The sequence below is a fragment of the Natrix helvetica genome (assembly GCF_964273705.1).
Source record: "Natrix helvetica genome assembly, chromosome: 1".
In the NCBI taxonomy this organism is placed as follows: Eukaryota; Metazoa; Chordata; class Lepidosauria; order Squamata; family Natricidae; genus Natrix; species Natrix helvetica.
The window spans coordinates 121,315,342-121,330,178 of record NC_138548.1 but is presented as its reverse complement, the minus strand read 5'-3'; the positions used below and the strand labels follow the sequence as shown (position 1 = coordinate 121,330,178).

Below are 14,837 nucleotides of genomic sequence, written 5' to 3'. Positions count from 1 at the left end.
TAGATTTGTCTCATCTGTATCGTAAATTCGAGATATTGGTAGGATTGTAGAACTCACCTGATGAAGTGGCTCTTTAGTTTTTCTGCAGCTTAGCTTAGGTCAGTGATGGCTAACATTTTTGTTGTTGCGTGCCGAAAGTTCGTGTGACGACGTGCGACAGCGTGCACCAGCACCCATAATACAATGCATACGCAACAATCCCACGCCCACCCTGTGCATTTGCATGCTCCCTCTGCACCCCATTTTGGGCCTAGTAGGTCTCCCTGCAGCCTCCTGGGACCAAAAATGGGCCATGGGGGGGGGACCCCCACCCCTGTGCTCCCCCCACACATGTGCAGCAGAGACCCGAAAATCAACTGGCCAGCGGGAGGCGTGCACACATGTGTGTTGCAGCTGAGCTGGGGTAACGGCTCACATTCCCACAGAGAGGGCTCTGTGCGCCACCTGTGGCACACGTGCCATAGGTTCGCCATCATGGGCTTAGGTAGTTCTGAGATATTGTCTTGTTTTATGTCATAGGAATTGAGTTTTTTTTTAATTGATTGGGGGAAACCTGTTCAGGGAGAAAGTGATGGTCCTTTCTCCCCAGTCTCATAGTCCTGGTCCAAATTACTGTATATTCTAACCCAGAGTCAAAGTTTTCATTAATAATTCTCCTGCACAGCATTTAATTTGGATGCTAGCTGAAAGTCATGGTTTATTTTATCCTTACGATTCAATTGGCACTAGGATGTGCATAGGAACATTTGGAACATGTAAGAAAGGAAACAGTATCCTGGCAGGTTCCCAAAAGCAGTGCGAGCAGATTGCCAGGTTGTTGCTCCATAGTGAATTCAACTGTGTTTCCTTTCATGTGAAAACAAGCTCAGAAATCCAAAATACAATAGCATCTTATTGCGTATCCTGACAGGAAGGAATTAATCCCACTTTTAAGGATACTTTTGTTGATTGCAGGCACCATGTTCTCTGAGCTATGACTATAGGAGGAAATCCAGGTGCTTCAAAAAATGTATCGGGCCAAACTCATGAAGAACAAGTAAAAGCTTGGAATGTACTTCCATGGAGAAGAATGTCCTTTTCTTAAGAGTGGGAGGCGGGGAAATGTTTCTTTAATCTCCGAGACTGATAGAAGCCTTGCATAGAGCAGAAGCAACTGTTACCGTGTTTCCCCGAAAATACGACCTGTCCTGAAACTAAAGCCTTGCCACATATTTCGGGTGGGCAAAAATATTACCCCCCCCAAAATAAGACCCCTGGACAACCCCCCCCCTCTGGCCAGGCAGAGCACCGCTTGCCGACCTAGCGGTATCCCGAAGGCACCAAGCTGCGGGAATGAGGTGGGGGGCAAAGGGGCTCACATTGCTTGGTGCTTTCGGGCTACTGCAAGGTTGGTCAGTGGCGCTGTGCCCAGCTGAAGAGTGGGGGTTGCCAGGCAGCTGCTCACTTGCGAGTGGGCTCCCGAAGAGCCGGGCACAGCCTCAGGGTCGAATGGCTGTGTTGCGCTGTCACTCGGTGCCTTCGGAATGCCCCTAAATGAGTGAATGGGGCTCTGCATGGCTAAAGAGGGGGGTTGCATGAGCGGCTTTTCTGCTCCACGCTAGCGCAACTCACAGGCTCACAATGCCCTTGGCTAACTCTACAGTACCTGCAGAGCCAGGGCATCGTTGCTGGTGCCGCCCGCCGCTTGGGTGTTTTTTTTTGCAGCTTCCAAAGCACACAGGATGGATGCCCCTCTGGGAGTACGCTCTATGGTTGTGGGTTGCAGAGCGTACAACCATAGAGCGTACTCCCAGAGCGGCATCTGTCCTCCATTGCGGCTTCCTGCTCTTCGGGAGCCTGGTCGCAAGGGAGCAGCCACCGGCAACCCAAAAACAATAAGCCCTCCCCTTTAATAAGCCCAAGGCCATATTTCGTGGGTCAAAAAAATATAAGACCCTGTCGTATTTTTGGGGAAACACGGTATATTATCTAAAATGAAATGGAATAGGGAGGTAGATACTGTCCGTAGCAACTTCCAAAGACAAAATATAGTGTGAAGTCTGGGGAAACAGCCAGGAAAAAGGGAATTCTACTTATGTTATACTTAGGGGACGTAAAAATTGAGAAATGTTTCAGAAATAAGCTTTTATTCCTTTCTATACCACCAGTCACTAAAGTAAACAGTTTTCAGACTTGAGACCCAATTTTATTCTAATGGTTGGCCGTTCTTTCCAACCCTGGGTGCTATCATCCATTCTTCAGGTTGCCTAGAAAAAACATAATGCTTGGTAAAAGTTTTGTCATTCATTGATTCAATTTATATTGTCGCCTACTCCCACATGGCAACTCAAGGTGGCTTACAAGGATATAAAAATACCATATAAAAAGAAATAAAAATAATGAAGCTATAACCCTGCACTTCAGCAAACACATTCATACTAGCCATTTAATGGGCTCCATCCCATTCTGGCTTCCTCAGGCCAGCTGACAGAAACACACCTTCACGACCTTCCGAAAGAGTGTTAGAGCCAGTCTAATCTCTGGGGGAATGATGTTCCAGAGAGAGGGAGCCACCATGGAGAAGGCCCTTCTTCTGGAGATGGGATGTATCTTCTTAGGGGACGTGACCCACAACATTGCTTATATTTCCAGCCTTTCTGAAAAATAGATGTAATTTATTTGGTACGTAAGCTTGCTTTTCCAAAAGCAGCCCTCTTCTTTTTATCCAAATGAGAAGCTGGAAGATCCAGTGGTCCAGACTTAGTGTTAAAGTAAGGTTCCTTTGCTTGGCAGTTTAATTGTAAGAAATGCTCAGGAGTCTCATAAGACTGCCATACAGAAGAGCAACACACAGAGCTTAGAACTGAAGTGAAGGGAGGAGACGCATGACTTTTATAGCAGTCCCATTGTATCTTCCACTACTACTGCTTTGAACAGGGCCAAAATTTGAACTTTTCTTAGGTGTCCAGACATATCAATGCTCTAGTTCCCAGACTAGCATTCCTGCAGGTATCTAGAGGTTACCAGACTAGGGAATGAAAGATGTTCGTAAAGAATGACCATAGGCCCACTCACTTCATTGCTGTATTTTTAGGTGGTTTAGTCCATTGGAGACCAGTGGAAGGCTGGTATTTTGACTTATAGCCAAAAGCATAGCAATAGGGATGATTGGGACATATCAGAAGACATAGAGCCCAGCCCACTCCAATATCCTTTATGCCAGGTTTTAAACTCTGAGGGCACACAGGTGGATTCATAGCTGCTTCTCTTTGTCCCAACCTTAGGTTATTTGCCTTGCAATTTGTAGTCCTTAGGTAATGTCTACTAAAATTAATGTTTTAGACAGCAATTCTGTATACACTTAGTAAGGAATAAATCCCACTTGTCTTAATGGTGTTTATTTCTGAATCAATAATCAGATTGTACAACTTCATCTTTTACCCCCTTCAATCTCAGATTCCTTTTTTTAATCATATAAAAAGTAAGGTTGAAAATTGATTTTTATTTTTATTCTTTTTAAATAAAACTTGAAACAACAAATCCTGCTTGAGGTTATTTTGAGTATGGATATAAATTAATATGAATCAATTACACTACTACATGCATAGAAAAAAAAACGGAGGAAAGCAAAATAAAGGAAAACTGGGTTGAAGTTGCTTATTTTTTTATTTTGTTTAAATAAATATTGGGGCAAGATAGGCACCACGATATAACTAAAAATAGCAAAATTCTCCCTACGGATTGTATGTATTCTTTTTTGTATAGATAACATCTCACTTTACATCTTGACTGCCAAAGTTTTGTCAAGTACCACACAGGCTCCTAATAATCTCAACTCAAAATAGTTGTAGTTCTTAATCAACCTTACCAAAGCTGGATAGGACATTATGGGAATGAAAACCAGAACAGCTGGCAGATACCGAGTCAAAGTATAGTAGATTTAAATTTAATCCTTCAGATTATCTACAGAAATTAATTACCTAGGGCATAATTTACACTCAAAATCTGCAATCCCAGACTAGAAGCCCGTTACTATTAAATTCAATGAACTTTTGAAGGAGACATTTTAGGAGCACATAGCAAGTACTGTATTAATACTTGTCTATCTAAATGGAGTAACATCTACCCAATGTTGCTGGTCGCAAACAGTTAAACAGGATTAGACATGCTTAATACCTGGATTTGGGACAACCAAGAAATCCCACAATCCTAGAATGAATTGGGAGGTGAAACAATTCTGCTGAAAGGAGGCAGTGGTAACTATTTATGCATTATGTTGTGTGTGTGTATGGTATATAATCAATGCATAAATAGTTATATTTTTGTCTGTGTGTGTGTGTGTGTGTGTGTGTGTGTGTGTACCTGTATCTGTATATATATGTGTGTGTGTGTGTGGGGGTGTATACATACCCACCCACCCACCCACAGTAATATCCTGCCTAGCTTCAATAAAATCCTTGCCTTATTTGTTCCCAGACTGTTCCTAGGCAATCACTCCATTCTGTTTAAGCCAGTCATAAACTGGGTTGTTTGGCATCCACCATAGATTCTTTAGGTTGTTTGAAACGGCTTATTTTTTTTTATTCCTTAATTCCTGTTTGATGCTTGAATAAATTCCATTTTAAATGCTGTGATTTCCACTAAGGTATCTCTCAACAGTTAAATTGCTGAAGGTGGCCCATGAGAAAAAGTGGGTTTTGGTTGGACTCCAAAACTCCAGAGCTCTGTGTGAAATAATGAAGTCTTTATTTGTGTGGATTTGTTTGAACAGCAAAAATCGGGGCTTTAAGCACTGAAGGACAAGAAAAATGACTGGCCTTGTATTCTAGGATAAGGGCCAGTTTAGATTTACAATGTACCGAGCAGACATACCCTGAAAAACAGATTTAAAATATGTTAGGCAAATGGTCAGGGAGAGGAGAAAATAGTTCACCGTTCTCTGATCAGCCCATTCACCGTCACCGCCACCATGCTAAATCTTCCAGAGCGATTCCATGTTTGTGAAAAAGAATTACAATTAGCTGGCTTATTACAGGGACTCCTCTTGCACAATGGGTGTGTTATATAGATATAAAACAGAAGCTACTTTGTTTTAAAGTTCAGCTGAGACCATGTATGTATGTGGAATTGCCATTTGCCTGGTAGCATGATGAGTGATTGAGCAATAAGCAGCAGTGTGGGCATAGCTGGATGGCCATGTTAATGTGCCGTCCACCAGTTCTTCACAAGAAAAGAATGCTTGTGCTGCTGGTGTAACATTTTATATCTCAATTGCTGGCAGTATTTGGTTCAGAGACTAGGCTGGTGATCAGGACCCCTTCTTAATGTTTTAATGTGGGATAGGTTAAGGAAAGCAACTGGTGGATTTTCCCAGCTTTGTTTCCCCTTCCAACAAGATGGAAAACAACGGCTAAATACATTCCCTAATATGGGGTGGGGCAGGGATGGGTATGTGTAGGTGGATGTTGCAATGGTGTGTTGGCTCATGTGCAGAATTGCCCCATTAACAGGTTGCGGGCAGGGAGGTGCTCCAGTGGGCTTTTACTGAACATGGATCTAACTCAATCCACAAATAGCCCAGTTGACCGGACACAGACTCCAAAGATGAGGTGCAGGAAGAAGCCATCAAGATTGAGTGAATTCCATCATGGACTGTATTACAAGACTCTCGGGAGTTTTGTTTTCATGTCCAGTAGTGCCTGCAAGTAGCTCATGGACAGGCATGGACCTGCAGTTGAGTGGGCTTGATGATGCCACTTGCTCACCAAAATAAAAACAGTAAAATGTTTTGCTGTATAAAACCTTTTGTTAGCAGAATCAGGAGAAAATCTGTGATATATTCAGTGGTGACAAAAGCAGCGACCCTCAACTGGAAGGTCCTAGTTTATAAGAAATCCATGTAACATCTGACAGGCTTTGGAAGTCAAGTATTTGGTCTCTCTTGCATCCAGTTCAAAAAAGCCATGGAGAGAGGGGAAGAAAACATGCCTAGAGCAGCCTTAGAGGCCAACAGTTGGGCAGATCTCGGTGCTTGACAGCTTCCTCAGCCTCAGTGGTGATGGAATATGCTATATGACAGTGATGGTTAACCTTTTTGGTGCTGAGTGCCCAAAGTGCATGTGCCCAATCTCCAAAATGCAATGCAAGCACTCTGCCACGCATGGGCCCCTATGCCTCATTTTGGCTTCCAGGTTGATGCAGGAGGCTTTCCAGGCCCAAAGCGCGTGCAGGGTGGCCTTGTGTGGTGTCCCCACTCCCTGTTTTGGCTTTCTGGTTGGTGCGGGCAGCAGAAATGGAGGAGAAAGGCAGGGCGCACTGGGGAGGAACCTGCGGAGATCGGGGAAGGCCGGCCCTGCCCCCTGTGCATGTGCAGCAGAGACCCAAAGACCAGCTGGCCGGCAGGAAGCACGCTCATATGCGGTGGAGCGGGCTGGGGCGACGGCTGACATGCCCACAGAGAGGGCTTTGTGTGCCACCTGTGGCACGTTTGCCATAGGTTCACCATCACGGCTATTTGAGCTTTATGGCAGAAATTGTATTGAGACAAGAAACCTGCTTTAAAACTGGAACAGCTCAAGATCCTTCTAAGCTGCTTCAGCTGTGATTTGAGGATAGAAGAAAGACAATATCATGACGACATCAGCAAACAAGTGGTTTACAGGGCAGGTTTCATGCCAGGCTTAGGGAGATGTGATGCTAAAGCGTAGAGTCTGTCATCCTGCCGTAAATAAAAATTGCTCTCTGGGACCTTTCGTTCATAATATTGTGCCTTCAAGTCAAATGTTATCTGCTGGATAAGTCCCTGAAGTTTTCTTGGTAACAATAGTGCTTGTCATTTCCATCTTCCTAAAGCTGAGATCAAGCCTTTAGATATTTATGTACTGTATATTTTGAACTATATATCTTAGGTCAGGGGTGCCCAAACTTGGGAACTTTAAGACTTGTGGACTTCAACTCCCAGAATTCCCCAGCCAGCAGAGCTTAAAGTTCCCAAGTTTGGGCACCCCTGTCTTAGGTCTATAAGACTATGCCCCTGTTGACATTGGAAGCTACCCCTCTTTCAAACCATATGCAGGAACTGGAAGACGAATCCCTCTGCTCCAGGCTTAGCAACTTTATAGTAATTCAAGCTTCCCCACCACCAAGGGACAGGCAAGTTGTCCTAAAATTAATGATTTAAATGATTAATTTAATTTAAAACGATTAATTTAAAGTTAATGGTTTTATTTACAACATATTTGGGATTGCATAAATGGATTAAAAGTAGTATTGTGGGAATATACAGCAGTACTGTCTCTTGAATGCATGTGTCACATCTGTATTTGGGAGAACCAGATAAAAATGAGTAGCTGGCAAAATATTTAGCCTATTCAAAAAATAATAAAAATACATTGAAACTTTAGGGTGGTAGTTTGAAATGTGGGGGTAGTTGATTATCACCACAATAGTCATGATACTGGGTTACTATTGCACCCTTCTTAAAAGTGGCCAAAAGCTGGCAAGAATTCTTGTACTTTTTTAAAAAAGGGGGATTTCAGCAAGTATAGCTTGCCATTTAATATGCATTTGCTGAAATCCCCTTTTTCACATTGTTGATAAACCTCAGGAGCCCAATTCTCTTTTAAACTTGGACACAATTGTACTACAGAGGTTTTCTCTTGTTCTTACCAAGGACTTGCAAAGCAGTGGAAAATCTGAGAAATGAGTAATGGGGTTGAGCTTGACTCATTTTAAGGTGAAGTGTTATGTTTTGCTTTTGAACTTACTTGGTCCCTTGAAAATCTTTCATGTAGTAGTTGCCATAACATACAGTTCTTTTTCAGGATCTCAAAGAAGTATTAATAGATGAAATGCCCAGTTGAGTCACTTAACTGGGGTCTTAGGTTTGTTTTAAACTCCCCCACCCTTTCTGTAATGGAAAAATAAATTCTCTGTTCAGAATAAACGGTTCACATTTGGTTTGCATGCATACAAATTAGTTAAAATGGGAGGATTGGCTACAAAACAGTTCATCTTTGATTGTACAGCTGTCTTAACATTCACTGTATTTAATCCTCAGAAAAGTTTACATCATTGCCCATTCAAGCAAACTTTGAACATCCATATGTGATGGTTTAAAAAAAATTCCTGGCACTTGGCCAGGGCTTGAAATTGGAATCAGGGGCAAAGCCCAGCGATTTGGCGTAAGAAAGATTTGGAAGAATGGTTTCTGCATGTCCGAGGAACACCTGTTGTTGGGACTATCCAAGGCGTTAGACTCTAATTCCCAACCTGGTACATGCCACCCTAGGATTTTTAAGATATCACAGCCCAGTGTGGTTCAGTGATTTGTCTATTATGGAAGAGCAATCCTTTCTTTCTTTGCATGATCCATGGGGCCTCTCCAAGGTCATTAGAATAGGTTTGTCTTTGGGTGTCATCAGCTCATCTGATCTTCTCATTTGTTCTCCTAGGTTGCAGAATGAGCTCTCTATAACAGTGATGGCTAACCTTTTTCTGGTACCGAGTGCCCAAAGCGCGCATGCACATGCGCAACCCCAAAATGCAATGCAAGCAACCCCACGCGTGCGCCCTCCCCCCCTCACCCATTTTTGGCTTCCAGGTTAATGCAGGAGGCTTTCCAGGCCCAAAATGGGGTGCGGGGGCACACGCATGCGCGCAAACTCCAAACATGCAGTGCAAGCCCCCCCCCACATGGGCCTGCCCACCTCACACATGCATGCACATGTCCCCCACATGCCCCCCACCCCCTGCACATGTGTGGCAGAGACCCGAAAACCAGCTGGCCGGAGGGAGGCTTGTGCACATGCATGGTGGAGCTGAGCTGGGGTGACGGCTGGTATGCCCATAGAGAGGACTCTGCACGCCACCTGTGGCACGCGTGCCATCGGTTCACCATCGTGGCTCTATAAAATACCAGAGACTGACCTCCTCTGGAGGTTCTTGAGTAGTCTTCAAAACTCATAAGTTGAGCTTTTAATAATATTTTCAAATGGCTTTAATGCAAGTTCTATATTGATGTTCATGTTTTGCTTTAAAATTATTTAAATATTTTTTTTAATCATAATCTGTTGCTGGGAAATTATTTCCCTGCTCATAGATAGCAGACTTTTAAAGAATCCCTCAGTTTTTCTCCTGCGTGTGCATAAATAAGAATTGCTTTCTTTTATGCCTAAGATAACAGCTGCATACAATACTAGCCTTGTAGCATAGGCAGTGCTACAAGAAAAAAAGTGGTTTCTGCTAGACAAGTAGCTTTTTCGCATATTAATGCCCATTTGAATCAATGAAAGGAAGCTTTCCAGTGAAAACTGTAGGATGATGGTTATTCCGCAGGATGCCAACCATCTTTTCGGTCTATGGAGAACAGATGCCAACTTTGACAATAGTCCAGAGGGAATTGATGCAGCTTTCTTCAATTCCACACCCTTGAGCTTTGATGACTTTCTGCTCCCATGCTCTTAGCCAGCAACAGCCACACTGGTTGAGAGTGAGGGGAGCTAAATTCATCTGGGAAGCCCTAAATTGGGGAAGATGACAGTATAGTGTACATCTGTGCACTGATAGGAATTATTAGAAGATACTGGTGGTCTCCCAGTCCATTACGAACCGTGGCTAATCCTGCTTAGCTAACCTTGCGTGTATTTAGAAGCTAAGTTCTGCCACCTGTTGAGACAAGTATTTCATAGTTCCAGCCCAGCTTGGGTTTGCATTCATGTGTTTGCGTGTGTGTTTTCTCCAGTGCCCTAGACTTTTTAAGGTATTGCCTGCTTTGCTGTGTTGAGAGGATTAGGTTGGAAATTTTAGATGAAATAAATTATATACCTCCGCACCCATCGTCTTGCCAGTTGAAAGGACACTAAACAAGATAAAAGCATTTTGCAGATGCTTAGCAGCTAAGCTGGGTGTCCCTTTTGCTGATCTAGGCATGCCCAGACCCTAGAATGGTTTGCTCAAATAGAAGTGTAGTATTTGTCATCTCAGTAACATTTGCACACAATAGCCCACCTTCCCTAGACAAATTGGAGCTTGCACAATACTGAACATGTTCAGCTATTTCATTCCCTGGGCAGTGAGACTTCCAGCCCATTCCTGCTTTCAAGTAGCTTTGTTCAAATTTTTTGCACCAGAAATCCATCTGTTTCTTGTTCTGGTTCTACTTACATAGAAGTAAGTTCTTTGGACTCCAATAATCCCATGGAGGGAAGTGTAGAATTGAGAACTTAGAACTGAGAATAGTCTGAATAACTATGTACAGGACAGGGCAGTTAGTCTAACACGTATAACACAATGCAAGGCGCCCTGCTCACCTGCGCATACATGAATGACCCCCCCATGTATGGGGGAACCGGAGCCTGGGGAGGGCAAAAAACTGGCCCAACAGGCCAACCAGAAGTTTTTTTTACAAACTTCCAGTTGGCACGGGGAAGGCCGTTTTCGCCCTCCCCAGGCTCCGGAGGCTTTCCTGAAGCTTGGAGAGGGTGAAAAACGGCCTCATCCAGCTCTCCGGAAGGCCGAAAATCAGCTGGCCAGTGCATGCATGTGCGCTAGAGCTGACAGCTTCGTGCTGGCAGATATGGCTCCGGGTGCCACAGATTCACCATCACGGTCATATAGGATGTTGATATTCACCACTTTCTAGGTATTTGTAAGGGCCAGTCTACTCCAGATGCTACTAATAATTCACGATGGCAGAAAAGCAGACCCCTGCTTATTTAAAAAACTAAGCATATTGCCTGAGTAGATTTCTGTTCAATCCTAGTCATTTCAATGGAGATTTAAGCTTGTTTTGGGTGCTCTAAACCACACTGGAGAGTTGAAAAGTATCTTGGCTTTTTCAAAATAAAACTTCTCCCAGCCTTTATATAGAAAACACCTGTCCAGAGTCTGATTCTTTTGTGGCTCTTTTGAGCCTGGGTCAGTCTAATTTGGTAGAATTAAAAGAGAGAGAGAGTTTGTAATTGTAAGCGACACTGGAAAGTTGAAAAATGCTCCAGAAAAAGAACATGGCAAATGACGGTCATACTGTTATTAAATACATTGCAAGGATCAGGAGGTGAGCAACTATGGCAACTTTATGATCTATGGACTCCCGATCCCAGATTTCTGGAGGCAACAGCATGGCTGACCCAGGAATTCTGGGAATGGAAGTCCACAGGTTGTAAAGTTGTCATAGTTCCCCACCCCTGGCTTAGATTGCTATAATAGTCATCAGGAGTCAGGCTCAGTTCGGAACAGACTTTTTAAAAAATGCACTGAAAACTAGATTGCTTTGGCTGGATCACATCCACGATCCTGAGCAGGATCTCTCTGGGTAGTACACTATCGAGTAACAAATGCTTTCCTGAATGAGTCAGAACATACTCTGCAGGTTTTGGGGATGCTTCTATTCTCCCTTAGATGCGATTTCTCTGGAGACAAGCATCTGTGCTCCCAAGTTAATGGCTGGAGAAAGAAGATGTAAGCAGCTAGAAAAGTGGGGGGTGGGGGTGGGGGAGAAAGCTCTACCTTTTGTTTTCATATCAGTTCAGGGCAGGGAGGAACTTAATGTGCCCAAATATTCTCTAAGGTTTGGGTGGAGGAGAGGAAGCGGCACGCTGCTGAAATTATGAAATTGCTAGCTTCCAGGCATGCTTTTCTAACTGCTTGGATATAGTAAATAAAATGGAAGGATTCAATTTAAGATCCGCTTGTATATTCCTTCTGTTAAAAGCCTTACCAGGCTGTGTTTGAAAAGTGTTGGTTTAATAGGAAACAGGCTGGAGGGGAGGGCTTGGTTAGCCACACCTCCCATCCTTTTACTGTATATCTTGCCTGGCCGAGAGCAGCATGCTTCCTAACCCCACAACTCCAGAGGACAGATCAATGTGAATTCTCTCATTCACCACTCACTGCAGCGCACTTCCCCATAGCAACCTTTGAATGGCTCGAGTAATAGTCGGTGCTTGGCTTCTGCTGGGGCTCCTCTGCTGCTTAGCCAATGCCCAGGGCTGGAGGAATTGGTTTTGGAAAGGTTCAGAAGAAACCACGCTGTCTCCCACAAAAGCTGCCGAGGCTGAAGATGAGACGAGCCAGGACCTCTCCACACCTGTAGCAACCGCCAGCCCAAATGCCCCCTTTGAAAGTACTACTGATCCTGAGCCCAGGGGGAAAGCGGGGACCATATTTACCCTGAAGCAACCAGAGTTTACTCCAACCGTGCCAGTCCCTGCTGCAACATCTGCCTCCCAGGAAAAAGGCAGAGAAAGAAATATTACAGGAGTGGGAGTGGAGATCCTCAGCGTGGCTGAAGGCATTCAGAATTTGGTTCAGCTTTTGGATGAAAGGACAACCGACAGGACGGAGAGGACTGAGGTACCTGCCACAACTGGGACCAGCGCATCACCTGCCCCTGTTACGGAACCAGAGAGCATCCAGAACGTTACAGCTAACTTAACGGGCGACATACAGACCTCCCTGAAAACGAAGAAGCCAGAGGGGGCAACGAAGCTTGCTCGTCTGTGGAGCAAAGACTTGGCTCTTCTGTGGAACAAGACGCACGTCTTCCCGAAGAAACCTGGGAAGCCACGGCAAGGTAGTGCCTCTTTCTCATTTTCACCTGATGGTTATTTCAGGGGCACCATGTTGGTTTTTCAAGAATCTCCAGAAGCAGGGCAAGAAGTTGCTTTCACTCCCCCAGCAACAAGGGCAACCTGGGGCGCTTTCTCCAAAAAACAAGGGATTTTGTCCACTGCAAAAGCTTTGAAATTGCAGGAGTCCCAGGCTAACAGCAGCAGCAGCAGCAGCAGCAGTGACAGCAGCAGCAGCAGCTTGCATGCAGGAATGCCGTCCAAGGTGGTGGGTACTTTAGACCGCTGGGTGCTGCCTTATGTTACAAATCCCAGCCAGCCTGTCTCCAAAGGCAGTGGAGCACACCTCAGCTTTAAAAGCCACCCCTTCTCTAAACATTCTGGGATAGGAGTAGCTGGTGCAAAAACAAACCATTCTAGAGATTCGGTTTCTAAGTCCAGTGCAGCTAACGTTATGGATTTCCCCCCTGCCAATAACTCTGACTCTCTTGAGTTTCTACTAACCTACGCTGTGCAACGTAGCAATAGCAGTTCAGGGCTTCCTTCCTTCTTACCTGGATTGTCTTCATTGGCTGGCCGGTGCTTGCCCTTACCGACCAAGTTGTCGTATTGCAACCACCTGGGCACGAAGCATTTCCGAGTGCCGAATTATTTGCACCATGGCAGTGAGGAGGAAGTTTGGGCTGCTTTGCATGAGTGGGAGGGGCTTCTTAAATCTCGGTGTCACCGCTACTTGGAGTGGTTTCTCTGCTTGCTACTGGTACCTGGGTGCAATGCTTCTCTCCCGCTCACCCCACCACCCTGCCGGGGATTTTGTGAGGCCCTGAAAGATCTGTGTTGGACTCAGTGGAAAGAGGGGCACCTTCCAATATCCTGTGAATCTCTCCCAGAGGAGGATGGTCCATATTCATGTGTATTTGTAAATGTTTCAGCAGGTAATAAGGCAAGGCTAATCGTCTCTTTTCCATTCTTTCCCATTGCCAGGTAAGCTCATTTTGTAATAGATCCCGATATGAAAAAAAAAATAGCCACTCCCTCTACATGGACACAGGCAAAAGGTCAGAAAAGAAGGAGAAAATAGAGATAGCCACCATTCCTCTCTTCTTGAGAGGAGAGTTAGCGTTGCTAACCAGAAGAGAGATGATGTGCAGGCTTTATGGTGCCAAAGCAAGCATCGTTTTAATGTGAACTTCTTACTATGTCAGCTTTTCCAAAGTGGGGTGCTCTTCTGATGTATAAACTTCAGTTCCCCAAATTCCTGGCCAACATTGCCATTGCTGAGAACTCTGGGGTTTGGAAGTCCACAAGAGAGAGGACATCCAGGCTGGGAAAGACTACATTCTTCTGTAATAATGATGGATTGCCTACTAACCAGGAGAAAATTACCACCAGTAGTAAAGGGGGCACCAGGCAAAGAAGGGTGCATTATTTGGCAAGGCTAGGAAGAGCCATAATTTTCTTTGTCATGGCTAAGGCCAAAACTATTATCTACACCCTTGATTCTGTAGAGTAGCGGCAAAGCAGCACTAACTCACAGGAGAGACCTCGTGTTTCATTCATTGATTTTTGTTTACCTCAGCAACTTTGAGATGTGTGAAGTCGATAGCTGTGCTGGCTGAGGAATTCTGGGAACTGAAGTCCATACATCTCAGGTGCCAAGGTTGAGAAATACTGTGTTGGCTTAATGCGTGCTGTTGTTTTGTCACCTCGGATAGTTTTGCCTCCAAAGTATTCAAAGGTTCTAAGATGTAATCTTGGGCCTTCAAGTGAGAAATGAACGTATACTGAATAAGAGCTAAGGGGGCAGCATGCTAAGAATTAGGGTTTGGATATGAACATAGAGGAAGAGCTTACGTTCCTCCTCTGATTTGATCAAAGTGAGTCAGGAAACAGTGGACAGCCATTGACAGGATTTTTCCTCCATTGCTTTACACAGAGGCGCCTTCTTATCATAAGAATATAGTCACGGAAGAACATATGTGATGATAAGCAGAAAGACTGTTCTTTTAAAATGTTTTGCAAGAAGCAATATGATAAGGCAATCTTATAGGGTTGGAAAAATAGTTGATTGTGTGTCTGTGTGCGCGCGCGCACATTTGTGCATAAATGAGGACGAAAAAAGCATGAATGCAGGAATTCTAACAAACAACCAGTGTAATGTAATTTTGATTTTTTTAAAATAATAGTGTTATTAAAAATTACAATTGCAACAACAGTGCAATGCAATTTTTAGAGTAGCACATATGGAACAATTCTTTCATTTTTGTACTCATTTTCAGTTGTAGCATA

The 14,837-nt window shown here is 44.2% G+C and overlaps 1 protein-coding gene and 1 long non-coding RNA gene across 5 annotated transcripts in view; one reads left to right on the top strand and one right to left on the bottom strand.

The window, feature by feature from the left end:
- COL18A1 (collagen type XVIII alpha 1 chain) overlaps positions 1-14,837 on the top strand; it is a 219,505-nt gene that overhangs the window by 85,050 nt on the left and 119,618 nt on the right. For 2 of the 4 annotated variants that reach the window (XM_081962586.1, XM_081962585.1), the window contains exon 1: positions 11,802-13,483. The exons of 1 other annotated variant lie outside the window; for it this stretch is intronic. In XM_081962586.1, coding sequence (XP_081818712.1) covers positions 11,902-13,483 — 1,582 coding nt within the window. In that variant the 5' untranslated portion in view covers positions 11,802-11,901. Of the gene's footprint in view, positions 1-11,801; positions 13,484-14,837 lie in introns of those variants that run through there. One more of the 4 variants, XM_081962587.1, reaches the window with a different exon arrangement.
- On the bottom strand, positions 2,139-13,204 carry LOC309397057. The gene is made up of 3 exons (XR_014176198.1): positions 13,103-13,204; positions 7,746-7,888; positions 2,139-2,246 (listed from the first exon to the last, which is right to left on the bottom strand). It is a non-coding gene; the product is annotated as an uncharacterized lncRNA (long non-coding RNA).